Raw genomic sequence first — 12,692 nt, 5'->3', positions numbered from 1 at the left:
ATACAGGTGAGACCAGGCACCTGTGAGGAGCGAGCCCCCAGCCTGACCCTGGAACAGTGGCGGGGGGGCGGGGGGGCTCTGGTCAGGATTTACTTTTGTTTGGAGGAACAAGAGAAAGGTAGCCTTTCTTCTCTTGCGCACACTGGGCACACCCAGCCATGTGCACTGTGTCCACGGCCTAGATGTGCCCACACAGGGCCTCCTGAAGGTTCACTCAGCCAGGGCGGTGAGGAACAAGGGACACAGAAGCCCTCGACCTCCTGGAGCCCACTTGCTAGCTGCAGAGAGAGACACCCAGCAAGCCGCCGGTGAAAATAAGACGTGTCAGACAGAACAGAGTGCTCTGGAGAGAAATAAAGCAGGGACAGGGGTGGGGAGCTCTGGTGGGGTGGAGAGGGCCTTCGTCGTAGATGGGGTAGCTTCTCTGAGCAGGTGCCATTTCAGGGAAGACTTGGAGGAGATGAGGGGTTTGGTCGCGCAGATGTCTGCGGGGAAGAATGCTCAGAGAGAAGAAATCGTGGATACAAAGGTCCTGAGGCAGAATCATGGCTGGTATGCTTCAGGGACAAGAAAGGGTCACTGTGGCCGAAAGGGCTGAGAGTGGGGAGGAGATCACATGCTCACACAAACACACGTCCTTGTTCATTAATTCAGCATTGCCCCAGCCCCCCACCAGCTGCCAGGCTCTGAGTATCCATCTACCCCCAGCGCATCCCAGCACACGAGGGCCCAGGAGGCCCTGTCCCACCTGAAACACAATCCTGGATTTCTCGAGCAGGTACTGGGAGGTTATGGCACCGGAAATCACGCCCCTGGAGAGGCGGGAGACAGTCAGCTTGTCTGGGATAGCTGGGTGGGCGGGGTGGCTGGTGTGGGCTCTGAGGGGCTGCACCAGGACATGGGGTGTGCCGCAAGGCCTTGGGGGACCCCTCCCGCCACTGTCCCACTCACCCTTCCAGAAAGACCTCCACGAACTTCCCGAAGCGGCTGGAGTTGTCGTTCCTGACGGTTTTGGCGTTACCGAAGGACTCCAAGAGGGGTGTTGCCTCTAGGATCTGGACCCCAGAAGATGTGGGAATTGTTCTCGGGGCCTGGAGTAGGGAGCATAGCTAGGGCCACCCCTAGGTCTTCCCAGACACGGACCTCCCCAAGGAACCCCTGTGTGAGGGGCAACTGCAGGTGGGCTCCCTGTAGAATCCTTGGGTCTCCCCAGTGTCCCCCAATGCCCCTCATGCTGCCAACCTCCCACACTGAAGCCACAGCTACCGTCTCCCAGCCCCCAGCCCCTCCCACAGCAGCCCCCAGCCAGGGCAGGCCTCTGGATGCCCCTTCCTGCCCATCCTGCCATCACACACACACACGCACTCCAAGTACCTTCATCTTCAGGAGCACCCAGAACGGAGGAAGAGGAGAGAAGGACAAGAACAGAAAGAAGCAGGTCACCTGTAGGACTGAACCCCTCTCCCTCCAGGACGCCAGGGGCCTTAGACCATGGAGGGACCACTGACCCCTTTGGGCCCCTGGCGTGGGCAGAGGGGTTGCCAGGTGAGAGCAAACCCATGAATCTTCGAGACCCCAGCTGTCTGGCCTGGGGACTGCAGTGTGGCCTCAGGGTGTGGGAGTCTGCCGGGTCTACCTGCCAAAAGGCTCTGGGGATGTCCTCTTTACCCCATCCCCAAGGCCGCCACCTTTTGCCAATCACCTGGGCTCCCAGAGGAGCTTCCTTCCTGATCCTGGCCTTGCGCCCTCCAGGGGTCCTTTGAAAACCTGTGTTAGGTCATGCTTCCCCTCACGTGGCTTCCACGTCACTCAGGCTCAAAGTTTAGCCCTTGCACAGCCAAGCTCCTGGTTGGCCCCATCTCCCCTTCCTCCCTCTCCTGCCCTGCACAGCCCTCCTGACCCACCTGCCGGCCCATGCCGGCCTCGGGACCAGAGTTCTCTCCCTCTGCAGCCCTCAGCACCGCTGGCAAATCCCCTCACTTCCTTGTATCCTGTCTCCCCCCACCCCAGACTGTCAGCCCCCAGAGGCCAGAACCTTTGTCTGTGTGCAATCTCTGGGTCCCCAGCACTTACACCGGACTGGGAGCACAGGAGGCCCTCAAAAAAATATCTGCTAAACGGATGACACAAGGAGCAGAGTTTTAGGACCGCAGAGCTGCCCAAGGCAGAGCCAGTCCCAGCTCCCATGTATTAGGCCCCTAGCACGTGTCAGACCCTTTGCCCTAATTATATGGCTGTTAGCCATCCTGCCAGGTAGGTACCAATGCACCCATTTCACAGATCAGCGAACAGACTTAGAAAGGCGAGGTAGTGTTCCCCGGAGACTCCAGGTCCTACGAGTGAGATCACAACACCGTGCCAGGCATGCAAGTATCTGTGTACACAGCATTTTCAGGCTGAGTCATTTCCTCGGGATAAATTCTCAGAAAAGAAGCGGGGAAGACCTGCTCTCTGCAGAAATGTTACTTTGGGGAAGGTGCCAGTTCCCTCTGTCTGTTCACACTCATGGTCCCGTTTAGTCCAGGAAATAGCACGTCCATTGTACAAAGGAGTAGACTGCGGCCCCGACGAGAGTGGGAGCTGGCCTGGGGGTGTTCAGTGAGTTGGGGTCTGCCTGGACTTTGGGCTATGCTATCCCCTAGTCTGGAATCCCCTTGAGGGTGTCTGAGTGTGAGTCAGCCGCTCCTCTGTCCCTAGTGCCCAGCCAGGGGCTGGGGAGAGGACTGCAGGGCTGGATGGGTAAACATGTCCTGTGGGGCCCTCTAGCTCAACCCACAGCTGGGGTGATAGCCTGTGGTTTGGGCTGGGTGGCATCCGGCCACCTTCCATTCCCAGGGAACGCCTGTCACATCCCAGCCCAGAGGCAGAGCCTGTGACCCAGGCCTCAGACAGTCGAGGCACAGCTGGGCTTAGTGAGGACGCATGGCCCAAACTAGTCCAACTTCCCAACAAGAGGGAACCCTGAGACTTTCCCGGCATGTTGGGAAGTTTGGGTGGTACACTGTGGCACTGTCTTGCTGATCAATGAGAGAGAGGTTGAGAACGATGCCCCGTAGATGGGGAGGATGAAGCCAAAACAAGGAACGCTGTTTAAGACCCTGGATCCAGCCATACCTAAAACCGACCCTAGGTAAGGACTGTCAGATTACGTGAGCAGAGCAGAGCAGCAGGTAGGAAATGAGCCCACACATCGCAGCTGGCAGGCCCATCCTCACATCTACAGAAGGCCTGGCACAGAAACTCCCACAGCCAGCCACGTCCCACCACTCTGACCATCCTCCCTGACCCCCGCCAAGACTGCTCTCTGCCTTACGCTTCAGATCCCAGCTCCTCCACCCCCACACTTCGGGGCACTGGGTAAGTGCTCTCCCTTCCCAGACCCGTTTCCCAGTCCATAAATGGACACAAACATACCCGCCTCCCAGGGCTGCTATAGGGCTCTAGTGTGACCCCATATCTAAAGCATCAGACATAGGAAGTACTCAGCACCCAGTTCCCTGCCCACCTAGCCAGTCCTTCCAGAAGTCTACACTTAGAGGTTTCGAAAGCCCCGCCTGGAGCAAAGGGAGGTTCTGGAGTCTGAGCTGCTGGGCCTTCGCCTCCAGCCTCACCTTCCCTGAGCTCCAGGCTCGTGGTGTAGCCACCACCTTCCCACCATCTCTGTAGGGATGCCCAGCAGACTCCCCAGAAAAAAAGACTCCTACCGGTCTTTTCTCCACAGCCCTGCCCACGCAGCCAATGGCAGCTCCCCGCGGCCTATGGCTCAGGCCAAATGCCTGGGGTTGCTCTTGGACCGACCCCCTCTCTCACACCGCAGTCTGGTCCCTCAGCAAGTCATTGGCTGCCCTTTAATCTGCACCTGGTCTAGCTGTGCTCACCATCTCCGTCACTATCTCCCTGGCCGAAGCCACTGTCCTCCCTCACCTGGACTCCACGATGCCACTTCGCCATCCCCCGGGCACACCAGACCTCCTTGCACCCCAGGGCCTTTGCACTTGCTCTTTCTTCTGCCTGTTTGCTCTTCCCCCAGATGTCTTCAGGGCCCACTCCCTCACCCTCTCAGTAGAGCCTTCACTGACCACCATGCTTCGAATTACAACCCCCATCCACCCTCCTCCCTGCCTTTTTTTTTTTTTTTGGTCCTCAACTTCCCACCCTTTCACATAGACATAATTCACTTGTGTATTTCTTTCCTTCTGTTTCCTCCACTGTAACAAAATTCCCATGAGGGTGGAAACATTTGTCTGCGTTGCTGCTGCCTGCCTCCCCATCACCTGGCCCGGGCCTGGCACACAGTATGTCCCCGGGAAAGCTTTACTGAGGGTCTAACACTCTCAGGTTTGGAGAACCTAGCACTCTCCACAATGCTCCAGTCCTGAACTTCCCCCAGTCCCGTGTCCTCAGTGCCCCGGCATCTCCTGCAGCCCATCCCCAAGCCTAGGCCCGTCCTTCCTCTTACACTATCAGATAGATGAGGCCCGGCAGGAGAAATGGGGCTTCTGCTCTGGCCAGGCCCAGCAGGGCGGGAACTGGAGCCGCTCTGGAGCATAGGCAGGACGGAAGTCCCCTGTAGCCATGCCCTGGGTGGGGAGGGTGGTGGCAGAAGGAGCCAGAGTCCTAGGAGCCCTCCCAGCGCAACGCTGGCTTCAGCCTCCCCATCCTCCAAGTGGGGTCAAGGAGCCTGTCTCTGGGGGAGCACTAGGCTTGGGAGTCCTGGGGAGTCAGACCACGCAACAGACAGACTCACCTGCTGCGTGATGCCTCGTTTCTGGTTCATGGCGGCCAGGTAGCGCAGGATCAACTTGGTGGACTCAGTTTTTCCAGAGCCACTCTCTCCGCTGACCGGGCAAAGAACCGGAGTGAGCACCAACCAGGTCACTGCCCCTTCTGGGCTCCCCCTCCCCTTACCCTTCTTCGACCTCCTATGATACAAGAGGACGTGGGCGGGCCAGTCCAGAGTTGCCAAGTGATTTTTTCCCAGCTCCCACAGCAGGTCTGGCCTGATGCAGACCCGTCCTCTGCGATTCCTCCCGTACATCCCCCCCCCCACTAAAGTCCCCAGCCTGACCCACCTGATGATTATGCACTGGTTCTGTTTGGCATCAAGCATTTTGGCGAAAGCAAGATTTGCAATTGCAAAGAGGTGCCTGGAGAGACAGGCCACAGGTATCACTGGGACAGGACCCTGCCTCCCAAACCCCTTAAGGGTCAGGTAGGAGGGCATCTCTGTCCACCCACCGCTCACCACCAGGTGGGCCTACCCTTGGCTCAGGGGCAGGGGGGCGGGGGGAGCGCTGAGCTCAGACAGAGGGACCCAGGAGACCCCGGGACAGCCCCCTCCCCATCCCCAGAGACACTCACGGGGGATTTTCTCCCAGGGCCCGCCCGCTGTACTGCTGCACGTGCTCAGGCCCGTAGATTTCAAACATCTGGTAGGGGTTCACCGACACCAGGATGCTTCCGATATAGGTCTGCCGGGCAGACAGCGGCCTCAGTGCTTAGGCCTCCTCGCGGCCCTCCTCCCCAGCTTCCGGGAGCCTGTGTCCATGGGGCCAGGCCTCCATGCTCGCACCCGGGGCCCTCTCACAGCTCGATGGGTCATCTACTCTGGTTGAGGAATTTCAGGCACTGTACCAGGCTGAGGCTCGGAGAAGGCTAAAGTGAGCAAAACCCTGCAGCCACGAATTGGCAAAGATGGCTGTGTCAACTGTCGTGTACTTCGTTTTTGCACAGTCAGGGCCAGGCTCCGGAAGCTTCCGCCTCAAAGTGAGGTCAAACCTCCACTGTCTGGAGCAGGGAGGGAGTCGGGAGCCCAGGGCATTCTGAGGTGACCAGAGCCCTTGTGGGTGGCATCCACCATGCGAAGATTCTATGTGTTAGAACTCTGGATTTTAGAACCCCAGATTCTAGCATGTTATAGCCAAATGGTAGAAACCCCAGAGTTCAAAGCAGAGGCCACAAAGCGGGGGCTCGGCAGGAGAAATCTGTGCTTCCCACTGTGGCCCCAGGACGCAGCTACCTTTCTGACCTGAGCCCAGGGAAGAGCCCGCCCAGGGACTTACATAGATGAGGCTCCGTTCAAATCTGGTTTTGAGGTTGGACAGCACGGCGGTCTCCTGGAGGTCTCTGGGAGGGCACAAAGAGGGGACATCAGGGCCCACCTTTCCCCTCAGTGCAGGGCCTTGGTCAGAAAGGCCTGAGCTCGAGACCCGTCTCTGACACCAACGAACTGTGAGGCCTCGGGCAAGGTCCTTAACTTCTCTTTGCCTGGTTTCTCCACGTCTGTACGAATCACTGTCTCTACCTCCCTGCATGGGGGGGGATGCTCTCAGGAAGCAGACGTGAGGGCTGAGTCACCGTGACTGGATAATGATACTGACCACCAGAGCCCTCACGTGTCAGGCACCTCCAAATAGCCGGCACCCGCACAGCAACTGCCACCAACCCCCACCTTGCAGATGAGAAACTGAGGCACAGAGAGACAAAGTGATTTGCCCAAGGTCTCCCAGCCAGGAAGTGGCAAGGCTGGGATTTGAACTCAGGCCTGTGTGACTCACAGCTCAGACACACACACACACACACACACACACACACACACTGGCTTTGTGACACTGCATGCCCCCCCCCCCCCCCGCCATTCGCAGATGAACACACGGAGGCTCTGGAAACATTCCAGGAGGGGAGAGGTACCCCGGCCAGGAGTGGGCAACCCCGTGGTGACTCCTTGCAGACCCCCCCCCACCCCACTCTACTCACTCCAGCTGCGTCATGTCCTCCACACCATCCTCCCGGGACTGCTCGCGGAACCGTGTGGTGGGCAGGTTGCGGATGGAGTGCATCTGTCAGAGAGAGTCTGTGGTCAGCCTGGCTGGAGGGCGCCCAGGCCTGCCGCCTGGCCTGCACATGCCCGGGACCCGCTCCTGCTGCGGAGGAGAGAACCCCAAGGCCGAGGCCAGGCCGGGCCCTGGGGCCTCCTTGCTGTGGAATACTGTGGCCCGTGGAGGCTGCAAGCAAGCCTTATTCATGGGGACACATGGCTGCCCTCTGTCCAGGTTCCCTGTGGCTCCCATGTGCTCCCAAGTGTCCTTGACCTGGGGGCGAGGGTGCGCGCGCTCACACGCACACTGTTCTCTGCCCGGAAGTCCTCCCAACCTCATGCTCTCCCAGTGTGACACCCTTTCCCGGGTGGAGCCCACATCTTGGCTTATGTGACAAACTCATGAACATCCATGTCCCGGTGGAGGGGGCCACGAGGAGGGCGGACACCGAGACTGTCCCACTCAGCACCATTGCCCTGCACCCGGCCCAGGGCTAACCTGTACACCCCTACACTCGGACCCGTCTGCAAGGCCATTTGCAGCCCAGGCAATACTTACATACACCCGAGGTCTTGCCAAATGTCTGTGGACACGCGGGCAGGCCTGGGCTGCCTGGCTAGGGGCACACATATGTGTGGGCACACGCTCTCAATGTCCGTCTGACACATTCTCAAGTGCATGGAGGGCTGGGGCTGTCTCAACCACAGCCAGGGGTCTCCAGACAGAAGTCCCGATGCCACCTGTGGGCTGCGGGATCCCTACCGTGCCCACCTACGTGCATACTCATGACACCAAGGATGCCACGTTTGCTCAGACCCTGGCGCACACACAGTACACATCCACGCTTCCCTTGTGTAGCCACGACCTACAGGCACAAAGGCTTGCCTGTGACCCGCATGACTACGAGAGCGTGGGTGCGTTCCGCCTTTCCAGCCTCTCAGATCGAACCCGCACCCTTCTCTGAGCAGGCAAGGAAAGGGGACACCAGGAGGGAGCCCTGCATGCTGCGTGCCTGTCACCAGGCTGCTAAGTAGGGCAAAGCGAGTATCACCCCGGCGGCCCTGGCCTCCCGCCCACCCGTCTGGCCATGTGCGCCAGTGGCCACAAACCCTGAATAATTCAGCCACTCACGTATTCCAGGGTGAGGAGGGCCCAAGCATCCTTGCCCCTCACCCCTGGGCGCCCCGCGCCCCGCTCCCACAATGCTGCGGCCCACACGGCACGGGGCACCCGGCGCCGGGGCCAGGGCCCCCCCAGCAGCCAGGCCGCCCCGGTCGCCATTGCCAGGCCGGCTAGCTGCCCGCTCCCCAGGGCACCGTCTGCAGAGGCTGAGAAACGCCCGCCGCCCCTGCGTGCCCCGCCCACCCCAGGCGTCCCCGGGGAGTCTCCGGTGACCAGCCCCCTCCACTGAGGGCCACCCAGCATCGGGCTCGCGTTCCGCCATGAGCGTGGTAGCCAGGCACGAGCTTGGCACCCTTCAGCCAAGCCACCTGCCCTGCACCCCATAGGGGGCCCAGACTCCTGGGCCGGCCTCTGATCCACTGTGTGACCTTCTGGGCCTCAGTTTCCTCCCCATACAACGAGAACGCTGGAAGTTGTTTCCTGAGCCCCTCACCTTTGGACAGTTCAGAATCCTGCAGCCCAGGGAACTGCCCTTAAGCAGGACGTCAAAAGAGGAAGACTCCAGCCCAGGGGGAGGGTCAGCAGGTGGCAAATGAGACAGTACGGACGTGGATGTGAGGCTGGGACAGGGTGGACAGGCATGTCCTGAAGTTTTGTACTCAGACGAAATCTCTGAGGGGCTGCTGGGGACAGACGTGCCACTCAGACTGCCCCAGGACAGGGTTGCCCAGAGTGCAGCCCGGGACGAGATCCCTTTCCTAAAGTGACCGGCAGGAGTTTCTGGAGTCTCTGTACTGTGCCTGCTTGTGCTGGGCATTCTCTTGTTCAATCTTCGAGAGGCTCTGGGAGCCCAAAGGCTGTTCTCCTCGGGTTACAGATGGGAAGACGGAGGCCCAAGCAGGCAGCAGCTCACCAGGATTGTGAGGCAGTCTCCTGCTCTGTTTCCCAGGACAGAACCCCCACGCCCTCCCTCTGACCTATGCCCTCATACCTTGTTCCACCAGCTTTTGGGGCCAACTTCTTCCCAGGGGCCCCTATGGGGCAGGCAATTAGCTCCAGGGCCCAGGCGGCAGGACTGGGGGCTGGTGAGCACTGGTGGCCAGGGTCCATGGGCCTCCACCGGCAGCCAGAAACAGGACCAGAGCAAACTCCAGGCTCTTGGCTTGGGGCTGGGCTCTGGGTCCTGGGTCACCTGGACAGGGGGCTGCAGGGCGGCAGGACGAACTCGCTGGAAAGCACTGAGTTTCTGCACCTGTGGCATGACCACTGCAAAACGCCCAGGGCCTGCCGGGCGCCGCTCACCCACCTTGGGCAGGGGCCCTGGCGCCCCAGTGGGTGCCAAGGGGGCTGGGGAGCTGGGCAGGGTCCCCCAGCGGCGCCATGGTGGCCACGTGGCTCTCATCTTATCACGTGTGGCCAGTGGGTAGGAGAGGCTGAGCCTTAGCACCCTCCGCTCTGGCAGGGAATCCATGGGGGGCATCGGGGTAGAGGGCTCAGGCTCTGCTGGTTGCTGAAGCTCCCCCAGAGCGTCCTCTTCTTCTGGCTTCTCTGGGATCGGGCTGGCTGATTTTACCAACTGTCCAGGCCCTGGGTCGTGGTGTCTAACCAAGAAGACATTAGTCAAGTCCGAGGCGGGGTCCTCAGGCCGGGAGGCAGGAGACCACACAGGGCCCACGTGCTGGAGGAAGGGGTTTTCGGGCACAGGGGGTGGCCTGGAAAAGCCACGACGGCTGCCTGCACCTCCCGGCCAGGGCGAGGGTGGGCGCTGGGTGGGAGGCATGTCCACGTCCCACCTGGGCGCCAGCGGGGGCACCGTCCAGGGTGTCTCTGAGTCCTCTGCCTCCCGCTGGCTCTCCCGGTGCTCGGGGGCAGCCGCAGCCACTGGCCAGGACCCAGCACTGGGAGGCCCGGGATAGGGCTGGCGCACCCGGGGCTTCACGGCCCTGGTGGGCGGCTCACTGAGGCGGCGCCACGTGTGCGGCAGGCGCGAGGGCAGGTTGAGGGAGCGGCACCGGGCGCCGTGGCCCAACAGCGGGGGCGGCGAGGGCGGCCTCGGGGAGCCCAGCACAGGCGAGCGGGGTGGACCCAGGCGCGCAGACAGTTGGCGCGGGGACGGGGGCTCCCGCAGCGAGCGGGGCCGGCGGGGCGGGGGCGAGAAGGGAGGCTGGAAAGGCCGCGCACGGAGGGATGGCTGAGGGGATGGGGCCCCCACGGGCGAGCGGTAGCCCAGGCCGGGCAGCCTCCTCGGCGAGGGCTGGGGGGAGGGCAGTGGGGTCCAGGGAAGGCCGAAGGCCGCGGCTCGCCGGCGGGAGCCTCTGAAGGAGGGCCGCGGGCCCGGGAAGGCCAGCAGGTCGGGGGGCACCTCCGGGCTGGCGGCAGGGGGCTCCACGAAGGCCCACCAGGGGGCGGGGGGCGTGAGCGGCACGTGAGCCGGGGCGGCCCAGGGCGGCGGGTGCCGGCGGAGGGAGCCGTAGGGCGACGCGGGCCGCTGTAGGCCCGCGAGGCCCGGGGCGAAGGGCGGGGCGGGCGGGGTCGCGGGGCCGGGGCTGGGGGGCCGCGGGGCTGCGGGCGGGGCGAGGAGCGCGCTCCAGTGGGCGGGCGGCCGGGGCGCGGGCGCGGGCGGCCGGCGGGAGTTGTTGTTGTTGCGCGCGCGCGCCTCGGCCCTCCTCAGCACGATGGGCGTGCCGGGCCGCTCGGAGTCCATGCCGGCCAGCTTGTAGCCGAAGCGCTTGTAGGCCGCCTCCCGGACCGCCGGGCCTCCCAGCCGCGCCTTCTGGCTGCTCCTGAGCCGCGGGATGGGCTTCTTTTCCGACAGCGTCTTTTTGAGGAACCTCGCCAGCGAGGTGGCCGGGCGAGGCGCGGGGCGGCCAAAGTCGGCGCCGAAGCCCGGGCCCCGGTGCGCGCCGAAGGCGGACAGGGCGCGCTGGAGGTTGCGCTGGCGCGGCGTCAGGAAGCCCCAGAAGGGCTGCGCGTAGGGCACCGGGGGCACCGGGGCCATCTCCTCCTCTTCCTCGTCTTCGTCCGCGTCCCCCAAGGGCAGAGGGATGTCCAGGGACGGGGGCAGGGACACGTCCAGCTTCTCCTTCCCGAACAGCTTCACCTGGGGCCGCGGGAAGAGGCGGAACCTGCGGATGAGGGACAGCTTGGACCTGGCGGGCTTGTCCATGCCTTGCTGCTCGAAGAAGGCCGCGCTGGGCAGGCGGAAGGACGTGCCCTGCCGCTCGCCGCCCGCCTCCTCCGGCTCCTCCAGCTCCGCGATGTCATCCATGGGGTGGGCGTACGGGTTGTGGGGCGACAGGATGGGCGGCGGCACCCACGGGTACGCGAAGGCCGGCTCCTCTGGGTAAAGATAGGACGCTTCGGGAGGGTAGATGGCCTGGTCCCCGCCACCATAGACGCCTTCGGCGTAGGGGGCGCCATAGGGCACCCCGTAGGGATCAAAATAGGGTACATCGTACGGGAGGTCGTAGGGGAGGTTGTAGGGCGGGTATGGCGCCTCATAAGGTGCGTAGGGATCCAGGTAGTAGCCGTGCGGGTACGGCTCGCCTTGGTACCCATCATAGTAGCTGTAGGGGGACGCGTACCCGGCCGGGGGCGCGTACGGGGGCTCGTAATCGTCGTAGCCGTAGCCGTAGGGGTACGTGGGGTAGTAGGGGCCGCCGTAATAGTCCGGGTGGTAGTAGTCGTAGGGGTCCTCGGGCGGGTACCCGTAGGGGTGGTCTCCGTAGGGCGGCCTGGCCGGGTCGTAGGGGCGGTAGCCCAGGTAGGGCTCCTCCTCATCGTACTGGTAGAGCGACTGCCGGTCGTAGTAGTCGTCGCCCTCGCGGTGGTAGTCGTAATACTCGCCCAGGTCCTGGAAGCCCTCGAGGCCGTACAGCGACTTGCGGGAGCCCGAGGGCCGGAACGGGGCCTCGTCCTCGAAGGGCAGGAAGCCCACCGGCTCGCCCGACGCGTAGATGCTGCGGCTGCGGGGGAACCTCCGCAGGCGGCCTCCGTGCCGCAGGATCTCGGCGCCCGACGGGAAGGGCAGCTTGCGGGAGCCCACGCGGGAGCCCGAGCGGTTGAGCCAGGCGTCCAGCGTGGCCTGCTCGCTGCCGGACTCCTCGGCCTTCTTGAGGAGGAACTTCTTGGTGAGCCAGTTGATGGCCGTGGACGCCTTGCTGAGCGACTGGGCGCGCGGCCGCAGGCGGCCGTAGCCGCGCCGGCCCGGGAAGCGGATGACCATGAACGACGGCTTCTTGCCCTTCATCGCCCGCTTCTTCTTGCCCATGCGCATTTGCGTCATGAGCTTGGACGTCGACTTGAGCACGGTGCGCGCCTTCTTCTTGCGTTTGGTCTTCTGCGGGCCGGTGTGCAGGCCCCAGAAGAAGGCCGACGCGCTCCGGAACTGGCCCTTCTTGGAGATCTTGGGCGTGCGGTCGCGGAAGCCCATGAACAGCCGCGACGTCCCCTTCAGGCTCCGTTTGGGCTTCTCCGGCTCCGGAGCCTTCTTCCCCTTTTTCCCTTTCTTAGCTTTCTTCTCATCCTCTTCCTCCTTCGCCATGGTGGATGCCTGTTCCCCACCGGGCGGCGGCTCGTGTCACGAGCTCTGGGACTTGGAGACAAAGGGACACGCTGCGTCTCCTGCCCGCCGCAGGACACGCGGCCTCCTCGGGCTGGGAGCAGCCGGGACTGGCCTGGGTGGCCTGGGGAGGGACAGCCAAGCTGCTTCCGCTGCGACCAGATTCCGGGAGGGCCGATCCATAATTCATC

The 12,692-nt window shown here is 62.9% G+C and overlaps 1 protein-coding gene across 1 annotated transcript in view; it reads right to left on the bottom strand.

The window, feature by feature from the left end:
• The window catches only part of MYO15A (myosin XVA), a 46,716-nt gene extending 34,233 nt beyond the window's left edge, over positions 1 to 12,483 (bottom strand). Inside the window, exons 1-8 of the mRNA XM_026521149.4 lie at positions 8,932 to 12,483; positions 6,757 to 6,839; positions 6,063 to 6,126; positions 5,362 to 5,471; positions 5,073 to 5,147; positions 4,736 to 4,838; positions 952 to 1,055; positions 749 to 812 (exon numbers count right to left, since the gene is read on the bottom strand). Of these exons, the coding sequence (XP_026376934.3) occupies positions 749 to 812; positions 952 to 1,055; positions 4,736 to 4,838; positions 5,073 to 5,147; positions 5,362 to 5,471; positions 6,063 to 6,126; positions 6,757 to 6,839; positions 8,932 to 12,483 (4,155 nt within the window). The remainder of the gene's footprint in view (positions 1 to 748; positions 813 to 951; positions 1,056 to 4,735; positions 4,839 to 5,072; positions 5,148 to 5,361; positions 5,472 to 6,062; positions 6,127 to 6,756; positions 6,840 to 8,931) is intronic.
• Between the last annotated feature and the right edge of the window lie 209 nt (positions 12,484 to 12,692).

This window comes from Ursus arctos, unplaced genomic scaffold (assembly GCF_023065955.2).
Source record: "Ursus arctos isolate Adak ecotype North America unplaced genomic scaffold, UrsArc2.0 scaffold_14, whole genome shotgun sequence".
In the NCBI taxonomy this organism is placed as follows: Eukaryota; Metazoa; Chordata; class Mammalia; order Carnivora; family Ursidae; genus Ursus; species Ursus arctos.
This window is presented reverse-complemented; position numbering and strand designations above follow the sequence as displayed.